Below are 25,941 nucleotides of genomic sequence, written 5' to 3'. Positions count from 1 at the left end.
GCTTAAATATAAAAGGTCCTGAAAACTTAAAAGCGTGAAGACCATTGCAATTTTCATGTGCACTTTTTTCAGTAGTTGTTTATATTGATTTCAATTGTTGCTTATATTGTTTTCAATAATTAAGAAACCGCTTTCATTCAATTCCTTGCTGAAAAACTGTTATTACCAAGTCGCGATTTTCCGATCCAGTGACGTTTAACGATCCGCTCTCATGTATGGTATTTTTTTTAAATAAATAAAAAAAATAGTTCAGGTAAAAAAAAAATGAAAGCTTATGTTATAATTGCGAGCAGCTGCAAAAATCTAATCCATAAAAAAAAAATCTCCAGAAAAGAGAACGAGTCGTCAAAGGCCAATGGATCGTAAGTTAGCTGTCCGGTCACCTTGTGGTTAGTAATTAGCTTTTTAGTTCTTTCTTCTGTAATGGCATTGTATAGAAGAATTTTAAGGTAATGGCTACAAGCTTTTTAAACCATTCCAAATTACTCTAACGTGGGATCCCTGTTTAAGACTAATTTACTAAACGAACTTAAAATTTATTTAGAACTTTCGACCTCAAAACTCACCTATTCTTTGGTCATATCAGCTGAAGTGGTAAATCCTACGTTTTATGGTAACTAAAAAAACGTTTTTCCATAAGTAATGTATTTTAACTCATTCTAAAGGTTTGCTATTTCTGTTATGCCGTTATAAGAATGATATATTTTTAAATCTTTTTTTATTCTCATTATTGCTCTTTTTTCTCTGCTTTATAAAATGGAGCTCAATTTTACTCTATTTTGGTATTCTCACTAGTTTCAAATATCAATAGAAGGTAGTACCAAGAGTAGGTATTTTGATTAAACAAAACACCTATTTTCATTTTTTTATTTTATTTTATATTCTTAAAAACAGAGGAAGGTTTCACCATTAATAGGTATTTTTAAATCGCTCAAATGCTGGGCAAGGTTGCTATTTACCGTAACAAAACTATTTAAAGTAAGTAGGTAATTTTAGGACAAATTTCTAACCATTTTATACTTCTAATCAAATTTAAAACGACAACATAAACGAAGAGAACTTTAATTATGCAAAAGAAAATTTACCATCCTAAATAAGTTTATACTTGAAACGACATACATAAGTCAACCCGATACCGAGTTGTGAAGAAAACATGGCGTCATAAACAAATATCGTACAGTTTACAGTCACCATCAAAGTCTTGCGTGTTTTTACATAATTTTGCTACAGTTAGTTGCACCATGGAAGTATTTCTCGATCATACATCACAATTTATGGTTTTACTAAAATAAAATTATGTTTCATTTAACTCAACTTTGGGATAATGAGAAACTTTGCATCAAATACTGGTTAAAGATATACCGAGTGCTGCTTTTTCTTTCCTACAGTTAACGAAGAATTGGCTCACTTTGCATGACTTTTGACATTGATCATTTTCGATAAATCGAACATAAAGGATCTCTTTCTGTATTTCAAAACGGCCACTGATTATCCATTTCTTTATTAGTATTTAACCAGGCAGGAGACCAAGAATTTGCAATCTGTTCTTATTAATATCATTATTTAATCTGTATTATTCTACTTAAAATGTTTATTTGATGCGACATTCTTTTATTTAGCAATTCTATCTCTACATTATTTTAAGAAATAAAAAATTTAATACCCAGTTTACATTGCCTGCAATTTTTATTTTCAATATGTGTTGTTTACATTTTTTACGCGAAGAATCCTCCAATTCTGAACTAAACTAAACAAAACTCATTGGAGTGACAGCCCAAAGATGTCAAAGGCCCTCTGTACCCATCTCAGTTTTCTTGGCCATTGGGCTCTGAGATGCAAGAGCAGATGTGCGGTTGGGTGGTCAGCCTAGCGTAGAACCCCCAGTGTATTAGTTCGCAAGCATGCTTGGTGCTTATTTTATCGACCCACTGAAGGGATGAAAGGCCTTACCTTGCCCGAGGATCGAACCAATGACCTGGGGAACAACGATGCGTTACCACTCTGCCACTAGGCGTCACATCCTTAGCAGTCTAAGTATTATTTTCCATTAATTTTGATTTTCTGTCATTACTAACAAAATTCATCTATTTCAATTATTCACAATCACCAACTTCAAAATTATCTTCATAGTTTTCTATCTCACTTTTTCTAACGAAAAAATAACTATACAATTTTACGAAAATAATATTTTGTTCTATATCTAGAAAAAAAAAACTTCCTCAAGAAAAAAAAAATCAATACAGCAATATTTTTAAAAGATTTAAAATTAACTTATACTTAAATTGTTGCAGCTGACTTCTGTTCATCAAATCCTTGTGGAGAGAATGAAATTTGTGAAGATGTTTTAGATGAACCCGGGCGTGTGAAGTGTAGCTGCAAACATGGTTTCACATTTGATGGCAAAGCATGCCAAAAAGGTAATGTATGAATAAAATTGGAATTTGTAAACTGAAGATGTGATACCAAATAAAATATATATATATATATATATATATATATATATATATATATATATATATATATATATATATATATATATATATATATATATATATATATATATATATATATATATATATATATATACTGTTATTAAAATTGAGAATTTTATATTCTCATCTTTCTCATGGTAAACTAAATATTGCAAGAAAGTGTTGAAAAAATATTTTTTTTAAATTAGATTTTTGACATTCTATTTTAGAATTCATAGGTTTAGCAGTAGCATAAAATAGTTGTCAAGACACATACCTCGGAATCAATCGTGAAGCACCTGCATTGTTTTTTCAATTACACGACAGTATACGAGGGTCATTTTTAAAAAGGACCGTTTCATAATGGAATAAAAGAAACTGAATTTAAGAACAGTGAAATGTATCATAAACTAAAATATGAGCATTTATTTTTTGCTCAAGAGAGTTACTATTAACATTGAAACATTTGTCAAGAATGATACCAGCCTTAAGAACCCATCATAAAAAAAAAAAAAAACTTTTTCCACCAGAAAGTTAAACTAGATAGAAAAATTCTTTCAATCCGTCATCGTTTTTAAAGCTCTAACTACTAAGAAATTCGTAAAGTATTTCAAACATATATGAAAGTTTGATAGTGCTAAGTGAGTGCGTTGGTAGAGATAAGTCAGGGCTGTATGATGGATGATCCTGTACTTCCCATTCATGACATTAGGTCGTCCAGATAGTTCTTCGTCAGAAACATTTGTTTTTTCCTTCATTACAGCATTCATTACATCTTCATTATAAACTTTAAGCAGATTTTTGTTTAATTTAAAAAGAAAATAAGTGAATACTCTACACTATCGACCGGATAATTTCTTGAAATGGTGACGAACCAAATAATATACTCAAGAATAGTATAAATAAATCACCGGCAGATACGTGAAACGTAATGACGGTGTAGTGAGAGACTTAGCAAGAGTTTCTTCTTCTTTCAAATCCCCATTTCTAGCCTCGCTAGACAAGGTCCATGGGATTGTTCACCTTCAAAAAGTCTAAAACAAGTAAGGGTCTTTCAATTAGGTCTTGTTTTAGAAGACCGAGGCAGTCCAGTAAATGTTCAGGGGATGTCTGGACCGAAGAGCACTTGGCAGAGAGGGCAAAGCACTTTTCTCCTCTACAGTACCTCAGTGATTTCAGGTGTCCACAGCGGAGACGTGTCATGGCGGTATGAGACTGACAGTCTTTGTCAGCTGTCAAACAGCTACCCGGTCAGGTACCCTGGTACCAATTATGACTGGATGAAGGGAGCCATGCTGATTTATTTTTGGCTTTAGCAATGGAGAAGAGCTCTGAGGAGGTAAGAGACTCTGGAGGCGCAGTGGCCTCCAGTGTCTCTTACATCCTATAAAAAAATCAAGAGTTTCTATAACTTAAAACTGACGGCACTTGACAGTATGCGCGGAAACGATGCGTAATCAGTTCGTACTTTAAAAAAAAGAAATATATATATATATATATATATATATATATATTTCTTTTATATTTCTTTTTCTTTTTAATATATATATATATATATATATATATATATATATATATATATATATATATATATATATATATATATATATATATATATATATATATATATATATTATAGCTGGCATATCTAACAATGTTGCTTGTACTTAGATTTTTTATTACAGATAACTGTTTAAGTTAGTAAATATTTTATTAATATTTATTTTCTCTTTTCTTCAGTAAACAAGTGTTCTGTTCCTGGATTAGTAAGCTGCGAGCAAATCTGCAACAGTAAAACTGAAGCATGTGAATGTAATCCTGGATATACATTGCAGTCTGACAAGAAAACCTGCAGTATGTATAGAAATTCATATATTTTTTTATAATTAGTTATAATAAATTGTTATATTCTTAAAAAATAAAAACACATTTTTCACATTACAGTTCGTATGTGATCAACCATTATCTTTAATAATCCTCCTTTTTTTAATTAGTTATTAGATTCCCTATTATATTAAATCCGTTATTCTATCTTAATTCTAGTTTTGTTTTATTGTAGTTTGACTTCAATAAAATCAATTAGTAATGTCATTAACACTTGATCTCGCCAACTGTTTCTGGAAATATATTTAGAAAAATAACAGTTTAATCAAAAGGAATAAATATGTTTCAACTTGAAAAATTTTTTGTGTGTCTGTCAAAAATTACATAATATAATAGGTGAGTGAGGCTTAATTTATTATGGCATTTGGTACGAAAGGTACTGTGGTAATGATTACAGTGGTTGCTGGCCAAAAGTACAGACACCCAATGGTATGGACTCAAAGCGTCCTAACGTAGAACGTGACTTAGGGCGAGCACAAATTAATATGATGTTGGTCCCCCTGTTGCATCGATGACAGCCTGTAGTTTTTGATAGGTGGCCAAAGGCATTGACTTCCAGGCTTCCATCACATCTGAATTGAATGCTTGCAGTGAGGATGGTGAATGCGGCTGGCTACATAATATGCGCTCTAATTCATTCCAAATGAGTTCAATGGGATATAGATCGGGACTCTGAGAAGGCCAGTTCAGTTTTTTAACACCCATTTCTTAACCACGTCTGTGCAAGCCTCGATGTGTGAATTGAGCAGTTATTCCGCTGGAAGAGATGTGGGCCTTTCTATAGAGTTGGGAGTGCAGCATTTTCCACAATATCCACTTACATCTTAGAGTACAAGTTTCCAACCACAGGAACAAACGGACACAGGTCAAACCTCGATATAAAGCCTACACCATTAGGCTTCCACCATTAATAACAACCAGAGGTCCGTATACTATTTACCAGATAGTGTAGGTACCTAATACTGTGGTAATAATGTAAGAATGATGAAGCTGATAAACAAAATCCATTGATAAATATCACAAATCCACATAATATATTTCTGTAGTTAACATTGCTTACAAATTTTATTGTTATATTGAAGCAGGGGTGCCAGCGAGACGGAAAAGATGGAAAGCTGGTAGTAAAACCATGTTAATTATACCTAGTTTATGTTAGGCATAAATCGATTCTTTTTTCAAAGTACAACCGATTCTTCGATTCTGTTATGACTTATACTGGGAAAGTCATATTGTAGATGAATTGAGATGATACAAAAGAATATCCTCAGGAAAATCAGTTAACGGCTTGAAGGATGAAATTCTCCGCATCTAGGACTTGGTTCAGGAGAAGGTCTCGATAGAACTCAACTGTATGAAATATCCGGTCATTTTTTTCTTATTCATTTTTAACTGAACATTGTGGTGTTTCGATGAGGGGGTGGAATCTAAATGAAATAAAGGAGTATTCGTGTGGATCATTGAATTCTGATTGTGTAGTTATATGCAGTAGGGTGATAAAACCATGATATAAACAATATGAGGTAAAACTGGAGCTAAGCTAGTATGGGGAAGCTGTGCGTATGTTATTAAAGTCGAAAATATGATGCATCAATCTCTCATAGGCATTAATTAAGTCAATTCCTAACAGGAAATTAGCATTTAAAATTTTAAGATTTCTCCCAGCGATATGAGACATTTCTTTCTCTTTTTCTGGTTGTGGCCATCTTGAACATATTATTCATAAATGTAGTCTGTAATTAGTGCTCAAGCATGGTTTGAGTATGCTTGTCTTCATTTCAGAACTCACTGATGAATCGCAGAAATGCAAAAAGGATTGCGGTGTAGGAGCCTGTGTAAAAGTGAATAAATCTGAGAGATGCCTTTGTCCCCCTACTTATGCTGCAAAGGGACTCACATGCGTTGGTAAGGCTAATTTTTCGATTAATAAAACTACCATTCATTCACGATACAATATAAATTATTTGGAAAAAAAAATAGTTTATAATTAAAATAAATGTTGAATATTTTAAAGATCGATTCACTGTTTTGTAGATCGATGCACCGCGAAAGCTTTGCCTCTTGGTTTATGTCCCAACGATCAATGTATAGCGGATGCTAAACTGGGATTCAAATGCAAATGTGAAGGGAAGTATGCTTACAACGATGATGGAGTAACATGTCGAAGTAAGATGGATATAAATTTTAGAAATATTAAACACTATTGTTACTAAGAATAGTTTTAAGTTCTATATTTTCCTGATTAAAATATTTTATGAAACTGAAATGGTAGCTAAAACAGCAAACTTCTTAAATGCTTTAATGTCATGCCATTCATTTAAACCAATAGGAAAACAGATGTGTCACGAAGAAGGAGGCAATAAGGATTGCACCGGGAAGAACGCACTCTGTTTCGAAGATTTCAATTCTGAAAAAGGTTATCAATGCCGATGCAGGGAAAGTCAGGAATTTGATGAAAATGGCCAGTGCGTAGGTAAGTCATGCACCGAATTCTATTATGATTTAATTATATTAAAAATTTGTTTACTGATTAAAAGTTTTGATTAGACTTTGCTTAAATAATGACTTAAGAAGCAGTTCGCAAATTTTACCATGTATGGAAGGGAGGTTGTTTCAAGAAATTATGACAATTTGTGACAAAAGGGAAGAAACGGGATAACAAGATGTATGACATAGCACATTTAGAATAAAATTAAAACATTTAAAATCGAAAAAAAATTTTTTTTACAATTATTTTGAATCAAAATATGAATTTAACCAATTATTATTATAGCTATCCTAACAAATTTCACTAAAACACTTAGTTCCGATTAAAATTTAAAAATGGAATTTTAAATGCGATCTAAAACCGTGTGTATAATTTTCAGCATTTTAGGTTAGCGCGAAATATATTTATCAGAGGTAGCGATCTGAATTTTGTTTATAAAATAAGAATGCATAACCTTTGTTACCACTAGAAAGAATATTTACTAAATAATATCACGAAATATGCATACACTGGATGCCATCACTATAGCTACCCCAATGTTGCTAAATTCAAAATGCTTTTACCTCAATGTATTTAATTTCATAATGTAAGGGACGCTGCGCCGCCCAGATGCCCAGTTTTTCTAAATAAAGCTAGCAAGTTTGTGCCATTACATGGGGAAATTTAAAGCAACGGAATAGCTGACAAACTCGCCAAAGAAGGTTGCTGTCAACAGACTTTTAATACCACCAAACTAACATTTATGGATATTCATTTTATCAAAAACAAATCTGCTGTTTAAAAAGACTGGCCACTGCCTCTTATCAACCGCGACTGAACCAGGATTACCTCTTTCCTTTTCGGCAGATAGATCTACCAAACTTGACTATCGCTAGCGGTCACCTGAAATGTCTAAAAGTTTCTGGTGGAGAGAAAATCTTTCCCCTTTGTTCTGTATGACAGTTTCATCAGGCTACTCCCAAATATATCTTGGACTCAGCAGAGAAGAAATCTACTCGTCTTCGCTGTTTGTCATCGACATGCTTCAAGTCAACGGTTTATACGACCTGAACTGACTGTAGGATATAATAAGAAGAGAAGAAGACTCTTTACTGATTGATCTTTGATTTAAAAAATAGGTTAACAATAATTTTGCTCTCCACAACACTTTGGTTGGAAGATTCTTTTGGTTATAGAGAAAACGTAAATAAAAAGGTAAAATTCTTAACTAGTTATGTAAATTAAAGATTGCCCAAATTTTCACACTTTCTTATATCGGACATCTGTTTGATTAGAAAGTTTTTTTGGTTAACTCTTAGAAAACACACTTAACCTTTCTTGGAAGGGTGAGTCATGTGTGTAATCGTTCGGAGTGAAAATCAGGAGGGAAAAAATTAAAAAGCTGTAGCGTAAGTTTTTGCTTGGCTAATTTGACAGATTTATTTCTGCTTTTAATTTTAATTAACGCGTCTAATTCATATTTATTAAAAGTGTAACCACATAATTTTTTAATTTGAACTAAATAGTGAGGAATTAATCAGGGCAAACGATTATTACCTCTCCCGCAAATAAACTGCTATAAAAATAGTTTGGCTACCTGTTTTTTTCTTCTTCTTTTTTACTCTGATTGCCGCCGCCCGGAGCTTGCTTATTTCACTTACCGGTCTCGAAGAGGTTAATGGAAACTATACTAAATAGGATTATAAGAATATTTTTTTTTAATTATGTCTATTACCCACATTAAAATGTCTTCTATTTTGTTTCATTTTAGATAAATGTAAGATTGAATCATTCAAGCAGGATTGTATATTGCGTTCGGCTACATGTGAACTGGACGAATGTAAATGTCCACCTATGCTAAGTTTTGGACCAGATGGTAGATGCTCTGAAATCGGTAAGACGATAAAAAAATTCTCTTTTTCGTTTTTCTCTGGAATTTTCAATCCATAAATAAATAAATCCATAAAGAATTCTTAACTCAGCTACCATGTTGATGACAAATGCTATTTTTGCATATTTGGTTATTTCGTCCATTATAGAACATAATTCAGGGTATTTTAAATATTTTTTACATTTTTGTGATTTTCGCCTTCTTTAACTATTTTTTTGATGAATTATCCCCAATAACTCCCCTCATTAATGTTAGAATACTTAATAAAGCTAGAATGTTCATGACAAATGCTATTTATATTCACAATAACTACCCTCATTATTTTTAGAATGTTTAACACAGCTTGGATGTTGTTGACAAATGTTATTTTTATCCACAAAAACTACCCTCATTATTTTAAAAATACTTAACACCGCTAGGATGATGACAAATGACATTTTTTTTCTTTTTTGGGTATTTTTTCCTTTATATTTTTCATTATAAAGAAAAGATTCACATGTATATTGAATATATGGATATTCAATATACATGGTATTTTAAATACTTTTTACACTTTTGAGATTTGCTCTTTTTTTAATCATTTTTTATGAATTTTGAAAATTTTATATCAATGTATTTTTAGTTTAAAAAGCAATTTGCTTGGGGAATAATTTTTTTTATTTATAAATTAATGTAACATTTGCTTCACATTTTATTATTTTAAATATTCTCCTGTAATGAAAGCTGACGTTTACTAGAGTTTTTCATAGTATAAAAATTTACTTTTTAGTTAAAGATATTCTTTGTATTTGAAAAAAAAAAACAGTAAAAAACATCTCATAATACAATGTTATTTTGATGTTCTTAAGGAGTGTTACAAAAATTAATAAATTCCTATTCATCTTCAACAGGAATTTATTTTATTTATAATTTTCATATTTATTTCAACTATAGCCATATTTTTTGTTAAATTTATAAAATAAAATTCCCTTATAATTTTTTCCTTGTAAAAAAACTAATATAAAACACGTTTTCGAGATTTTTTGAGGATATTAACTTTTATTTCAGAATCATATTTGACTGCTTCTTAGAGTTTTTTTTAATTTTTTTTTTTATTTTTGCATTTTAGAGGCATTTTATAAGAATTCTTAGATCATTAATATCCAAGAATTGCTTATCAGTTATAAAGTATACAATAATCTAGCATTACTGCTCGTAAATTATTATTTAAGTGGGGTAAAAAATATGCTTTCGGAATCTAACGAATTACTAATGAGAAGAGTTCTTAAAAACTGATTGAATACTTTTTATTTTATTTTATAACCGTCCCAATTTTTGGGTTCTCTACTACTAATGTTCAAATTCGTAGCCTTGTAATTTTGATCCCAATCCAGAAGACAATTGAACTCTTGGATCAGGCATTGAGAGAACTTTACCTTCGTGGAGAACTTTTTAATGAAACTAACCAGCATTTGCGTTACTTGGAGAGGAAGACCACAAGAACCACCCACAGTTAGTCAGACAGCAAATGAACTCTGACCCATGATCCGTCTACCACTGAGGATATTTCACGTCAGCACTGTGGTCGGTGCAAGAGGGATACGGAATTCGTATCGAGGTGAACCGAGTTCTTATCCCAGGGATGGTTGGTCGATACGAATCCCACACCCAGCTCGCACCGAGTACAGTGCTGATCCTCAGCGGTGAAAGTATTTTGGGTTAAAATCCCCTTGCGTCAGTCCAACCTTGGGTGGTTTTTAACCATTGTAACGCAAATACGGGTTTGTTCCTTCAAAACGCTGAAGGCAGATTTCTCTGAATACTTGATCCAGTAGTTCCCTTGTCTTCTGAATTGACTTAAAAATTACAAGGCAATGGAGTTGAACATTAGTAGTCGTAAGCCCCCTCCCCCCCAAAAAAAAATTTGGGCCCGCTGTTCAATAACGGTTATAAAATAAAATATATATTCAGTAGGTGTTGATGATTTCATTTTTATACCATTACCTAGTTTGAAATAAAATTTATGAACGTAAGCACACTCAAAGCTATTTTTGGATATGCTTATTTTACGCAAAAAAGTATCAATAGTACAAAGGTATTAACTATTAGCAACAAAACTACCTAATTTGTAATTTAATTGAGATCACATTAAAGAAATAAATTTGTATACTTCAAGCTGATGAGGGTTGAATTAGTCTTGACATTCATAAAATATTTTCTTTTTAAATTTATGAAATTAAAAATCTTATTATAATTTTAACTATGATTTCTCTTAATTTTCTTATTTAGCTCAAGCATCTTACTTAGGATATTTGCCAATATCGAAACAATTTTACGCTGTCCAATCAGCAGCGCCTTCTCAGAATTCTGATGAAAAGGAAATTATAAACTACAGTTCTCTTCAAAAGGATTTAAGAGATGCAGTAAGTGAAAGAATGTTATTAGTATAATTGCTACTTGGGAATGAGATCATGATTATACCATTTATTTCAACGATTTCTATAAACCCCGTTAATTTTGGTGCATGTTTATCGATATGAAAGGCAAAATATCTATATTATTTTTTAGTTCTGATTCAATTACTTATGTTATGTTTTTAAAATCCGATAAAACGTCATTATTGGTATAACTCACAAAATGTCAGCTGCATAATGTTTTTCATTGTTTTTCAACTAGCTCATTCATAGCATCTCAGGCTGGCTCATTGTTGTCAACTAGTAATCGGTTTTTGATACGTTCGTACATTTTTTTTACCCTTTAACATAGATAGGACAGCTTATACATAGCTGCCAACTCTTCCGGTTTTCCCGGACGATTTTATTTTCATATTTAAAGTGCTAGCGAAATTCATGTTATGTCACTAAACTTTTTAAATTATAATAATAATTTTAAATCAGTTTGACCAGCACTACATATAAATAATTACAACAAGTATATAAAAGCATATTAGTCTTTATGATAGCAAATTTTAACCTGATTAAAATATAAATATATTTTTGAGGAAGATAGTTTTTCGGTAATTGTTTTACTACCACTTGGAAAATCCATTCTCGAAAAGAGTGAATGTTGGTAGGTATGCACCCTCCAACTGCTACGGAATTTCCGTAGTTTCAGAAATCTTCTTTTCAGACGGTAGCAAAATTAATGCCTTAATATTTAAAAAAAAATTAATTTTAGCGTAACTTGTCCACTATTACTTATAAAAGTGCAGGCCATATGGCTAGATTCTTAAGTTCTGATAAAAGTTTTATGAGAGATCCATTTGCTTTAAAAATTTCTACTTTGGTTCGCTACCACTAGAAAAAATTATTTTCAAAATCCTCATAAGTTGGAGGGTATGTGCTTATATATTTTAAACACCGGTGTTCCTTTTATATATTTTTTCTGACGTTATAAGTACAAGCAAAAATACATTTTGGTTGTTTTTAATTATAAAAAAGCAGAATTAGAAATACTGAAAAAATTTTGCAAGATAATAGAAGTTATATTTGTACCAAAATGTAAAATCCGAAAATTTAATTTTTTTATGCATATTCAAAAGTTTATAAAAATTGATTTTGTTAATTAAAAAAAATTCAATGATTATTGGCTGTTTATCTTACATCTCAATAACTGCATATTGAAAAAATTATTGCTTGAAAGTGAGCAGTATTTGTAAGATTTTAACATTCAAGCAGAAAAAGACACCAGTGTTCCATGCTACATTTCAAAATTATAAATTATTAAGTTTGGGTTTTTCTAGTACAAAAAATTTGCTTGAACAACAATCATTTCACAATCAAGATAGTGATATTTAAATTTCATAAACTGTATTTAACACCCAATTGTGAGTTTCTGTCTGCAACTACAAAGTGATAGAGTTGTTCCTAAGAAGGCACCGGCCAAATGGTTCTTTTTCTTTACCATTATATTATCTAATAAGCAGAAAATCAAATGTTTGTCACATGAGATATTACCGAAGACAATGATTTTTCTCACAAACTTGTGTCATTGTAAAATTGCAAGCTTGAAGCTATAAGTAGTAACTTGTAATGTAATATATACATTGAAGAGTCATTACATTATGACCACGCTCCATCTATAACAATGGGCTCGCCCCGGTTTTCATGGTTTCTCGCCCAGGAACAATGCTTTCATGGGGCACATTAGGACCCCTAATCCTCATAAAACAATCCCTGACGTCTGTAAGCTACTTGAACATAGTTGCAGACCAAGTTCACCCATTCATAGCAACAGTTTTTCCTGCGGGTGATGGTGTTTACCAACAGGATAATGCAAAATGTCATAAGGGTCGAATCGTCATGGATTGGTTCCAGGAACATTCCAGTGACTTTCAAGTTATGTCTTGGCCCCCAAATTCACCTGACCTTAGTTCAATAGAGCATTTGTGGTCCTACTTGGAAAACCAAATTTATGCTGCTACGCTACTACCCCCCCCCGCAATGTGAGGGAATTGCAGGACCAGTTGGTGAGCGCTTGGTACCAGGTACCTCAGGCTAGCTATCAGCTCCTTGTGGAATTAATGCCACGGCGGGTGCTAGCAGTTTTGAGGGCTAAAGGTGGTCCTACATGTTATTAGCAGGGTGGTCATAATGTAATGGCTTTTCGGTGTATATAATGCATTATCACCGTTGATAATAAAAAAATATAAATTTAATAATAAAATTAGCATGCTGTAAAATAATATGTATTGATATTTTAAATACGTAAATTATTAAATAGCTATTCATATAATACAATCATATAATACAATCATATAATCATCAAAATATTTTAGTGATGTGACGTAGTAAGGCATGCAAGCAATAATAAAAAGGTTCTTCATGACTATTTTCATAATTATTATTCTGCACAGTTGAATTATATATCGATTAAATCAGCAATTAACAACTGGATGGAAATTTATTTATATAGTGCTTTATTTTCATTTCAGATAGTAACTCTACTTGGAAAAAATTATCATTCCTCTGACATCGTAAGTTGCGAGTAAGTATCATAGGTTCAAACAAGCTTCTTTCAGAACGTGACAAATTTGGTCTAAAAAGCGGAAATAATTTTAGATAAAGTAAAATTAGCGATTTCTCATAAAAACAAATTCAAAGCAAAATCTCAGTGATTTGCAGCTGAGGTACTCACAAGTGATTTCAAGGACTCACAAGGTGTTGTGTACATTGATTTTCTTCATGAACAATTAAAGCAAATTATTGTGAAATTTTACAGAAAACGCACCAGCCCATCGGTCCAAGAAACGCGACTCATGCTCATCAGGACACCTCGTAAGCTGCAGTAACAAAACAAAAGTTGCAGACATTACCTGACCTGCCAACTACTAGGATTTTTGTAAAATTATTACAGAGTGGTGGACTTTCAGAATATTTAGTAGTTTTGCCAACATTTTAAAAGCCTCACTATGAAAGAACTGGAAGAAAGTGGCATTGCTTATGATATTTTTTTATACAGTGGTGTGGAAAAATAAGTTTAAATGTATGCATAAAAAAATAATACATTAAAAGATAAACTTAGCTAAAATTGCAATTTTTACAAAAAGCGTAGAAAGTTGGCAATACTTTGAGAAACAGTTGAGCATTCTTCATATAGCCTGTACTCAGCACCTTCAGACTACCATTTATTTGGACCCCTTAAAAAGCCTAGGAGGGAAGGGTGACAGATTTTTATGAAAATGAAGATTTTGTGTGCAACTGGTTCACTACAAGGCCAACTTCTTTTTATGGTTCCGAGATAAAAAAAGAAAAAAAATCCTAAAGGTCGGAAAAAATGTATATAAGTTTACGGAAATTTTGCAGAGAAACAACATTTTTGCATTTTTTGAGAACAATATTTTAATATGTAGTCATTAGAAAAGTCTCATTTATATTTGATCCACCCTCGTAAGAAAACTTTTCCTGCAAATATAATATTGCTACGCAAATAGGCAGTGTTGTCTCCATGTTAATATTTATACTTGTTTCAAAAAGTAACCGTCTTGAATTCTGAATTTCTAAACTAGATCTGCAATAAAAAACCAGTAGAGATATCGCCTTCTTTATTAAGACAGTAGTACAGGCAATGCCTTCTGTAACAGTTAGCTTTCCCACCAAAAATCTAGTAGTACTATTGACTGGGAAACTGCTTTTGACTAAAATACCTATTTTTTCCTGTGTTATAAATAATTATAAGAACACAAACTTCTATAACAGTAAAGCTCTCAATACATTAAAAAAAAATTTTTTTTTTCAGAATGAAAACTTTGTCCTATAATTGTTTGATAGAAATACAGTTAAATTCAGATCCAAGAGACCAAATCAACATCTTAACAGATCAATCCTCATGTGTTGGTGGAACAAATAACAAATGCTTAATGCCTCCTCATCTAATTTTGGATAAGAGTGAAGACACTGAAGGTAAAGAAATGCTGCGTTGTTGCTATGATACCTGAAATATATTGTACATGTATATATAACATGCCAAAATATTTCCCTTTTATATTAGCTGCTATTGTATTTATATAACATTCATATATATATATATATATATATCCCTTTTGTTTACGATGTAATTACATTTATATGGCATTCCTACACATATTTTGACTTAATTGTAGATGCAATCATATAGTAATTATATACAAATAGTATTTTTATATACTTCCCTTTTCGAAATGAATCTACTTTTAATAATATAGAATTTGCACAAATTTTCCTTTTATTCTATCTGCATTTATACTCATCTTTTAAAAACATTTTTTGTCTGGGTACATTTATCTTTTCACACAAAATTCTAAAAAAAATTTCTCAATTTTTATAATTTAATATTTTTATATTTCAAAAATAAAGCTGTTATGGAATCCATTTTTAGATAAAATTCTTCAATATAAGTATACTAATATAAAATTCATCTTAATCTAGGTAAATTTACACCTGCTGATCCATGCGAAGATGTTATCAAAGATGGGACTTGTGGTAAACAAAAGGAATGCACAAATTTCAATGATGGGACTAACAGTTTTGAATGTAAATGCGGAAAAGGATTCTCGTCAGTTGGCGTTATCCAACCCTACTCTGACAAGCGAACTATGATTCACAACTGTGAAGGTAATAAAAATGTCACTATATACCTATAATAATTAGTTTAAGCAAGTATACAAATAGTTAGATTTGAAAACTGTCTTGTTCTTAAGTGCTTACAAAAGTTTTGTAAAATTCGTTTTTGTTTGACTTAGCTACCACAAGTAGAAATTTTCCCAAAACAGGTGGAAAATTAGGGTAGTCCAGTATGTGTGTGTGTTTATTTATATATATATATATATATATATATATATATATATATATATATATATATATATATATATATATATATATATATATATATATATATATATATATATATATATATATATATATATATATATATAAAACATTTTACAAATCTCAAAATTACTCTTTATAATGCATCTATGTAGATAAAAAATAAAAATGCATTTGAAAAGAGTGACAGATAAAAGAAATCAGAAAACAAACTTACCGACGTGGGGTAACAGTTAATATTTTTTAAAATAAGATATACTTCTTAAACAGTTAACAAAATATTGCTGAGAAGAAAATGATATGTAAAATGTTAATAGCCTAAATTCTATAAAATAATTTTTAAACATACATTAAATAAGAAGCAAATTACATTTCAGTGCTGCCATCTATGAAAAAAAAACATTTTAATAAAAAAAGAATTGGAAAAACTAAGTAACAAAGTCTCCTTAATAACAAGAAAAATTAATTACAAAGGTACAAGATTTTGTGAAAAAAAACTTAACATTGTAAGTAAATTAGTGTTATTTTATAAATTTTACTGACATATTTAAATAGCTCAGAAAATACAGAAAAGTTGAACCCTTTGCTGTTATAAAAATTATTAAGGTGATCAAGATAATATTTGGCGTAATTACTTCAATCACTTAGACAATTGACTCGCTCATTATCACTCTGCGACTTTAAGAAACTTCAGTTTTTTAAACTATTCTGATGGACAATTTTTTTTCAATAGATATCAATGAATGCCTTAATCCAACAGTCTGTCCGAACAGAACAAAATGTATGAATTCAATTGGTGACTATGATTGCGCCTGTAAACCTGGCTTTGTGGCACCATCTGAAACAGCAGACCTCAAGCGAACAAATTGTGTTGGTAAGTGTAACTCTAATTCTGTGATGCAAATTTTTCGTTAAACATATTTTCCATTATTTTGTATTATTTTATTTATTTCTAAACATGTGAAATAAATAATATTTAACAATTTTAAAAGTTAGGGTTTATGAAATATAGTATGAAACACCGGTGTCTTTTTCTGCGTCCAAAGTAATATTTTTCAAGTACGGCTTATTTCCAGTAATGTTTCAATTTTGAACTTATTTGAAGGTATTTAGATCTAAGAAAAACATTTATCGTCATTAAAATTCCTTTAATTTACGAAATCAATTATTGATAATTATTTTAATATGAATGAAAAAAAAAGGATTTTTTTTCTCAAACTACTTTTATTTTGGACATACTATATTAGTACAAATATAATTCTGATAATCTAACTCATTGTTTTAATAACTATGAGACTAATTTTTATAATTAAAAAATAACAAAACATATTATCTAGAGAAATAAAATACCAATATATATATATATGTCACGGAAAATGTAAATAATTGGGCATTGTTTATAATACCCGGGCAATTTAAAAAGTGCCCAAAAGAATATGACAAAATGATAAATTATGTTGCAATTATTACATGGCCCGGTCATTATGTATAATGCTAAAAGTCAAGTGGGCAATATGTGTCACACACAGCCACAGGGTGTCTTGGGATATTCATCCACTTTTAGATGCACATGGATATTTTTTTTAAAAATGTTTTCCCGCCCATGCGCTGTATAAAGCAACTACGTACTTCAATTACTCTTATCTGGCGCAGTTTTTATTTATTTTTTTTTTAATTTTAAAGCAATAATTTCGGTATCAGTTTAAAATTGATTCAAACGCTTTGTTTAATTTTTTTTAAATATTTAAGCTATAGCAAAAGTGGCACTAGACCTATTATATATTTTGGACATTTACCAAAGGTCTAGTCATACTAGGTCTGGTTAAGTGCCCTTGCCCGGTATATCCTACACTGATGTTTTTTTAAGGTTCAGTGCCACTGCCCGGTATACATTTGCCCGGTATACCCTACACTGATGTTTTTTTAGGGTCAAGTGCCACTGCCCGGTATACCGTACACTGATGTTTTTTTAAGGTCAAGTGCCACTGCCCGGTATACATTTGCCCGGTATACCCTACACTTATATTTTTTTAAAGTCAAGTGCCATTGCCCGGTATATATTTGCCCGATACTCCTATCACTGATGTTTGTTCTAATCTATCGTCAGTAAGTATTAAAATATCGAATAAATGTAATTATATCCACGAATAAATTAGTATCAAATTGGATGTAATAAATATTTCGGACATTCACCAAAGCGACTAATTTGAGTGTCAACATTCACCGGTGAACATTGGCCAGCCAGAATCACACCACACACACGTGGTTGTCCCATTGCTGTCAATTAATCAAAGTGCCCAAAGAAATAATGGCGGTATTTGTAATGACCGGGCAATGTGAGAAATTATCGTAAAGTAATTCAAATTTATCAAATTGCCCAATTTTTATGGTCATTATTCATAATAACTAAGCATTATGAATACTGACCTAAATAATTACATTGCCCGTAACATATATATATATGTATATATATATACATTTATTTGTAACTACTTGAACTCAAATATATATATATATATATATATATATATATATATATATATATATATATATATATATATATATATATATATATATATATATATATATATATATATATATATATATATATAAAAGGGACACCAATGCCCCTTACAAGTTAATAATCAGGCAAACGAATGCCTTAATAATAGAGTCCTGTAAACATTTAATAAATCTGTTGTCTGATTTTTTTTTTGTTTCATTTTGCTTAGTGCCTGGATGAAGAAGAAGCACTTTTATTAGGGGGGAGCATTTTTACGTGACTTCAGTATTGAAATTCTAGAGCTAATGTGCACAATACAATCGAAAGTCATTATTATTATTATTTAACGCTTACATGGGCCATTTATTTCTAGTAAAGGAAAATTAAAAATTTTGGTATTGAAAATGATGTAAGAAAAAAAAACCATCGGTAACCGGCGATACTGCTTAAGAAGACAAAGACATACGCCCTTGTCATATTGAAGAACATAAAACACAAATTTGAGAATGACACCCCAAAAGATGAGCCCAGAAATGTGGTAAAATACGTAGTCGGTACCTCCAGGCACCAGGGCGTTTGACATGCAGTTAAGGCCATTTTTCAGGAAGCTGCCATAATTTATTTTTCTTTCTCATTCAGACTGATCAGCTTTCTGCAAATGTTTTAATATATTGGTAGCGAATCAAATAGCAAAACTTGTAAAATAAGGATAATTAAGCCTATACATATGTAACACATGCATACTTACTATGTTACATTGTATAGTAACAGTTTTTCTTTTATTTCAAAGAAATGTGCAATCAGAAAATATGCAAACATGGACGATGTGAAGCTAAAGATGGAGTTTACCGCTGCGAGTAAGCATGCACATATAAATTTTTAGATCACGTTTTTATTTGAAATCACGTTTAAGTCTTTTTTTTAAAAAATTACTGCATAACAATTATATTTTTGTTCAATAAAATAGTTTTTGAGTTAAAACAGTGAACTCTCACTTATGCGCCGCCCTAAGGACTCAACAGATAAATGCGCATAAATTATAGGGACGCATAAGTGAAAATCTTTCAAAATTCAAAAATGCAACATAAATTGCTTTAGAAACATGATTAATGTTTCTGAAGATTAAATTATAATCTATTAATGTCATTATTAATTGATATTTATAATCGTTATAATCGTATATTGTAATTAATATTTATAATCGTAGAAACGACAGAGAGAGGTTAAAAGGTTACAAGGGACGAAAAAAGAACTATTGCACTTTATCCAGCAACAATACGTCACAGATTACAATCTTTGTTGCAATTTCTTTTTATCTGTAACAAAGATTGTTTAGTTATTTCAATTTTTAATTTTACACTTTAACTTTAACAGACACAAGAAAAAAACTTTTTTTCTAAAATATTACGTGATTTTTTTCTATTTAAAGATAAAAATAAATTTTTTCATTTTTCTGAAAATAATTTCTGCTTATATTTGAAATATTTATTTTGATAGCGATGCATAAAGGAATGATAATTATCATTATTTTGATGCATAACTATCATTATTTGATTGCATAAAACAGGTGGTGCATAAGTTAGAGGTCACTGTATATTTAATGCGTTTTATCTTTAATTTATGGAAGCTTTTCAACTAATTTCGTTCTTATTTTATTGTTTACTTTAACTATAAATATTTTAGTTTATTAATCAGGGTTAAGAAACCTATGTGAATCTAAGAGAGGTTTGAGACACATAAGCAAGAGTCACCTAGTTTATTTGTCTCAATATTCTGCTATATTTTCCGGATAATATGATCTATATTTTGCTCAATATTTTGCTATTTACTTTCAATATTTTGGTTGCGACAATTTTCCAAAAAACCTCATATCGGCTATTATAGATATAATTTTAAACATGTGTTCAGGGCTCGAAAAACCACCCGTCCGCCCGTCCTCGGCGGTCAAAAATTCCACGCGGACGACGAATTTCTCGAATCCGACGTCCGCGCGGACGGTGATACATGTTGGTGATACATTTTAAATTTTTGTTATCTTACAAGAGTCTAGCGCCTCACTTCCAAAATGACCCTCGAATCTAGAAATACAGCAACATACTGCGCATGGTGGAATTGATGTTTTCTCTGTCTCCCGTACTGCAGCGGTTGAAAGGAGCTTTTCAACAATGAATTTACAAAGAAAAAAAAATCGCGTACTGGTAAGAAGCGTTAAACGCAATTATAGATATCAACCTAAATGGAAAACCCCTTTCAGATTTCTGTGCAGAAACCTCTGTAAATCATTAGCTTGATTGTGGAACTGGCAAACGTCATATTTAATTCATTTAAAAAACACAGATAACTTGACATTTGTCATTTAAATTATTTCATAAAAGAAATAAATTATTTTATAAAAGAAATACTAGGTTCCTATTAGTAACCTAGTATTCCTTTTATTACTGTATAATGCAATCCTAGTATTTGTAATCTTAGTAACTACTAATTCATTATGCAATTTATATAAATGTTTGTAATAAATAAGAGAAAATTATATATTTATTTATTTAGAAACTACGAGTTAGTTTCAAAGGAGGACGGCACGGCACGGGTACATGGTTGGACAAGCCGTCCTCGGGGACGGGTAAAATTTCTGAGTCTTTTCGAGCCCTGCATGTGTTAGCATTTTGTTGAAGGAAAGTCAGAAAGTCAATTATAATTGCAACCTCAATATATATTTTTTCGTCTATCATATAGTTCTGAATTAAGAGGAATAACGAATGCGTTACTTTACTCTAAAACAAATAAGAGAGATCTTCTTTAAAGTTTTGCTGTTATCACGGAAAGATAGTATAAATTTTCATTTCTCAAATAAACGATAAAACTCTTTAATCCTCTCCGACACAGTGTGTTCATTCTAGCAATATTTTTTCCAAAAAAAGTGCAAACCATAAAAATCTGTGAAACAGTTCACATTTAACCATTTACTTAGAATTCACGATCAATGGTTGTAGTTGCTAATATATTACCTGTATGAAAATTTTAATTCAAGTTTGCTACTCACAAAAGAGTAACTCGATTCGAATGTGTTAATAGCATTTTTCTATGGAAATATTTAGTAGAACGAGATTTTTCTTTTTCTTTCAAAAAGTGATATCATTCAATTTTGATGCTCTTATTATGTGTGGTAGTCTTAAATGCTTATTCTTGAAATAAGATATATTAATATCGTATTTTTATATACTAATACAGGGTGATTGGAAATTGTCTTACCAAAATTGAAAGGGGATTAGAGAGGATAGATAAAAAATATCGTAGTTCAATTTGCATCCGTAAACGAAACGCAAAAAACCAGGAAAGTAAAGAAATTAGAAATGCAAAAAAGAAAGAGACAAAAACAATTATATTAAATAAAAATAATCGGAAAATATTTAATAGATTGAGAAAGAAGCGTATTATAAAATTCACATCACCGCAATTCAGAAAGGCACAAAACTATGTCAAGCCATGCCTTGAACATTTCCAGCAGCAAGAACCAATATCGATGACGGAAATCGTGGTGGCTCGGGGAGTAGAGCCCTTACCTTCTATTGAGGTGTCATTATTCTGTTGAACTTTATAAATTACAATTTTATAATATAAATGAGTTTGACCACCACTACATGCAAATAATTACAACAGATATGCATTCTAATAATAGTCTTTACGGTAGCAAATTTCAACATGGTGAAAGCTTAAAATTATTTTTGAGTGAGATAGTTTTTCGATAAGTGTTTCTACGTGAAAAATCTATTCTCGGAAAGAGTGACAGTTGTCAGGAATGCAAATGACTTAAAATCATCTTCGTTTCAAAGTGTTTGCCTTAGGTAAACAACATAGGGAAAAGTACTTCGTATATTTCTCAAATATTAGTGGCTGTGCTCCCGTTAATAAATAATAGCTTTACTAAAGCATATGTATGCATTTATGCAATAATAACTGCTTATAACTTATGCTTATAACAACTGCTCTGAATTTTGTTTTAGATTTCACGATTATTTTGCTGCTCATTTTGTTAAAGTTTAATATAAATGATTTATGTCGAAATTCTGATATCTATTTGATGAATGTTTAAGCTTGTTAATTTTAATTCTATAGATGTGACAAAGGCTATACTGGATTTAATTGTGATATACAAGAGGTTGATATGGCTGGTAAGAAAACTTGATCTTTTTTATTCACATATTTAATTTTACTTGTGAATTTAGTTTTAATTATTATTTGATTACATTTAGATGTCCTAATAGAATTAGACTTATTGCTGAATTTTAATTCTATGAAAAAGACAGAAATCTTATTTTTTTTTCCTTTTAAATTAACCATTGGCATAATATTTCCTTTAAATTAGATTCATTTTATACAGCTTGCATTTAAATTTCAATAAAATTCATAAAATGTAAGAAATATTAATTTCTTTAAAAAAATTAAGTAGCATTTAAAATAATTAAACCGCATTCATCAAATTTAAAAAGAAACTATATTATATAACTATAATATAACTAACAAGCATCCAATTAGCATGAAATATGTTAATAACAAGGCTGCTTGCATGCTAGAGATAAGAAAAATATGATAGTTAAACCTTTTCTTTCTAACTTGATATTTCAGAACGATTACAATACCAAAACTTATTATCAATTCTTATTAATAGGAGGCACCCAAAACTTTTAAAGTGGTAGCAAATTTTATGCAATAATATAAATAATTATTATATATTAAAATAACTAATTCAAATTTGATGCTTAAAAGCCAGTCTGTTGGTTTAAAAATCCTTTATCAGTTACGGTTGCTGAGATCTGAAAAAAATTGTTAGTTGTAGAATCAAATTTATTAGAAAATTTCCCAAAAATATAATAAAAATTCCTATAAAAATGAAAAAAGTTAAAGGTTTACAGGCATATATGGCAGTACTTTTACTTTCGTTACTTGTACCGCCGGTACCAGTAAAAAGTACGCACTTTCACTTGTACTTCGTTACTTTTTAAATTTAGTACTTTTACTTGTACTTTCGCTACTTTTTTAGAGAAAAAGTACAAGTATTTGTAACAGAAATATCGAATGAAACCGTTACTTTTTTCTAAAACTCGGTAAGCTTTCTGAAAAAAAATTAAATTAAAAAAAATGCTTATGTTTTTTTTTTAATTTATAAAATTAATGTGCAATATATATGCATTCACAGCTAACTTCGTGTTTAAATATCTTCTGTTTCAACTTATACTGCACATTCAATTATTTTTAACTAACTCAAAGATCACAAAGCTATCTGAAGCCCCGAGTTTGCTTTGTTTATGTTTGTGCTTTTAAGACGCGTTTCTAAACAGTAAAACAATTTTAAATCAATGGTAATTTAAATAAATAAAAGCTAAAAATTAAAATCAATAGATAAAATTTCTTTTTCGTGCAAATCCATAAAAAGTTTGATATTAAAATTATATTTGATTTTAAAATTATATTATACGATTATATTATTAAATTATATTATAATATTCTTCCGAATTTAAAAATAAATTAATATCCATAACTTTCAAAATTAAAAATATCTAAATAAATAACAATAATTTTGCAAAAACATTAAGGAACATAAGAATATTATTCAATAAAATTTTAGGTTACTTTGAATTTTCGATTTCCTAGAAATGTACTTTTAAATCGTTACTTTCTTTGTTTAGTACTTGTACTTTTACTTGTACTCTTTACTCGTTACTTTTTTTAAAAATGCTTGAACTTTAACTCGTTACTTTTTAAAAGTAACGTTTACAGGTAAGTATAAATTTAAAGTATCTATTTTTAAAAATTTGTCTCCAACTTTTTAATTTTTTTACATAAATACTACCCTGACCAAAGTATATAATTTTAATTTTAGGTACTCGGGTCGTTTCTTTAGGAACGCTTTGATATTTTTAGAATCCTCATTTAAAGAGAAGACAAAAATTTAGAGATGCTGGGCTTTGCCAATGAATATTTAAGCTAGGAAAATAAAACAAATATGCTGCGAATATTCAATTAATGAAGGGGTGGGGGGTCGTGTACAGGACATCAAAACTAGTGAGATAGTGTGTTGAAATTCGAAGGTGTCTGTTATAATTGTTTTTTAACTACTTCTTTAGACCTACCTCTCTCTCTCTCTCTGATATGTCACATTTCGACAGCTTTTTTTCTTTATTTTTTTTTTCCTCGCTAAGACATTAATTTGTAGTACCTATTTTCGTCTTCTTTTTTTTTAAAAAACATTTTTCGAAAAATGCATATAGAGGGTAGTATTTAGAGAAAAAGGTTTATAGTTATTTTTGTTTCAACTTGCTGTTCATTGAACCTAATTTTGTGAAAAGAATTCTATATTTTTTATAAAAGTTCTATTTTGATAATAATTCAACCTTAATCCCTGCGTAATTTGTATCAATCAGAAATAAATCTTAGAAATATTTATATACTTTTATAGATAATTCAGTTAATTACTTTTTAGGTGCCACAGCTATGCGAGTTGTTCTCATAATTTTATCAATCATGGTGATTCCTTTGATTTTGTTTTCTGTTTTAATGGTTCATAAATACCGAGTGTAAGTATTAAACAACTTTATTACCATATTTTCATATGTGTACATATTAAAACCATACATCAAAAAAAAATTGCACCTGAGCTGAAGCGAAATACGTGCTGCTTTTCCATATGGGGAGTTATATTATTTCATTTGCAGGTGGGGAAAAGTAGAGAAAGTATCGCGTTTCTTACACTGATCCCTTTTAAGGTTAAAAACTATTGCCTACACAAATTACTTTTCATTGTTAAGGACCAATGTGCAGTTTTCCCAACACTAGAATTTGTTTAATCTAAATTGTGTAGAATTCCGTCATCACCTCCAGTAAATATTTATTATTTAAACTTATATCTTAAATACCTATGAAAAAATGAATGAATATACATAATAATGCAAAACAAAACAAGTACATTCTGCATTAAACTCGAATTGTCGAACTGATTTTTGCTCAAGAACTGCCTGATTTTGTACTTACCTAAGATCATGCTAATGTTAATGATTGCTTAATTGATGAATATTGTTAAAATTACTATACATAAACATTTTTAGAGATTTAATTTCTTTTTTTTTATATTTTTAATTGACCATGAAAATATAACAATATAGTGTAATATCGTGTTGTAGAATATCCTTCCACAGAACTGCAAGTAATACAAGAATAAACAAAAGATACGAATTAAAACAATACGCACTAATATATAACGGTTATAAATTGTTTAAGTTCCATCATTAATTAGACATTGTTGTTGTTGTCATAGGCCATCAAGGCAAGGGGTGCGATTGTTCTTGTTTTCCAATGGCGCCATCTATAGCCAAGAATTTGACGTTTGCGAAACACCCATACGTCACACCCATATTAGTTCGACATTACAAATAGTATATCCACGTGACGTT

The 25,941-nt window shown here is 30.2% G+C and overlaps 1 protein-coding gene across 18 annotated transcripts in view; it reads left to right on the top strand.

Annotated features, from left to right (window-relative positions):
* The window catches only part of LOC147808529 (uncharacterized), a 148,845-nt gene that overhangs the window by 92,912 nt on the left and 29,992 nt on the right, over positions 1-25,941 (top strand). For all 18 annotated transcript variants that reach the window (XM_087163294.1, XM_087163283.1, XM_087163298.1 and 15 more), the window contains 14 exons: positions 2,292-2,417; positions 4,212-4,325; positions 6,135-6,257; positions 6,387-6,518; positions 6,682-6,825; positions 8,591-8,713; positions 10,979-11,112; positions 13,623-13,675; positions 14,927-15,090; positions 15,595-15,780; positions 16,727-16,867; positions 19,287-19,353; positions 22,610-22,665; positions 24,975-25,068. In XM_087163294.1, coding sequence (XP_087019420.1) covers positions 2,292-2,417; positions 4,212-4,325; positions 6,135-6,257; positions 6,387-6,518; positions 6,682-6,825; positions 8,591-8,713; positions 10,979-11,112; positions 13,623-13,675; positions 14,927-15,090; positions 15,595-15,780; positions 16,727-16,867; positions 19,287-19,353; positions 22,610-22,665; positions 24,975-25,068 — 1,657 coding nt within the window. The remainder of the gene's footprint in view (positions 1-2,291; positions 2,418-4,211; positions 4,326-6,134; positions 6,258-6,386; positions 6,519-6,681; positions 6,826-8,590; positions 8,714-10,978; positions 11,113-13,622; positions 13,676-14,926; positions 15,091-15,594; positions 15,781-16,726; positions 16,868-19,286; positions 19,354-22,609; positions 22,666-24,974; positions 25,069-25,941) is intronic.

This window comes from Parasteatoda tepidariorum, chromosome 5 (genome assembly GCF_982258835.1).
Source record: "Parasteatoda tepidariorum strain Cologne lab strain chromosome 5, Ptep-v5.0, whole genome shotgun sequence".
Lineage (NCBI taxonomy): Eukaryota > Metazoa > Arthropoda > Arachnida > Araneae > Theridiidae > Parasteatoda > Parasteatoda tepidariorum.
This window is presented reverse-complemented; position numbering and strand designations above follow the sequence as displayed.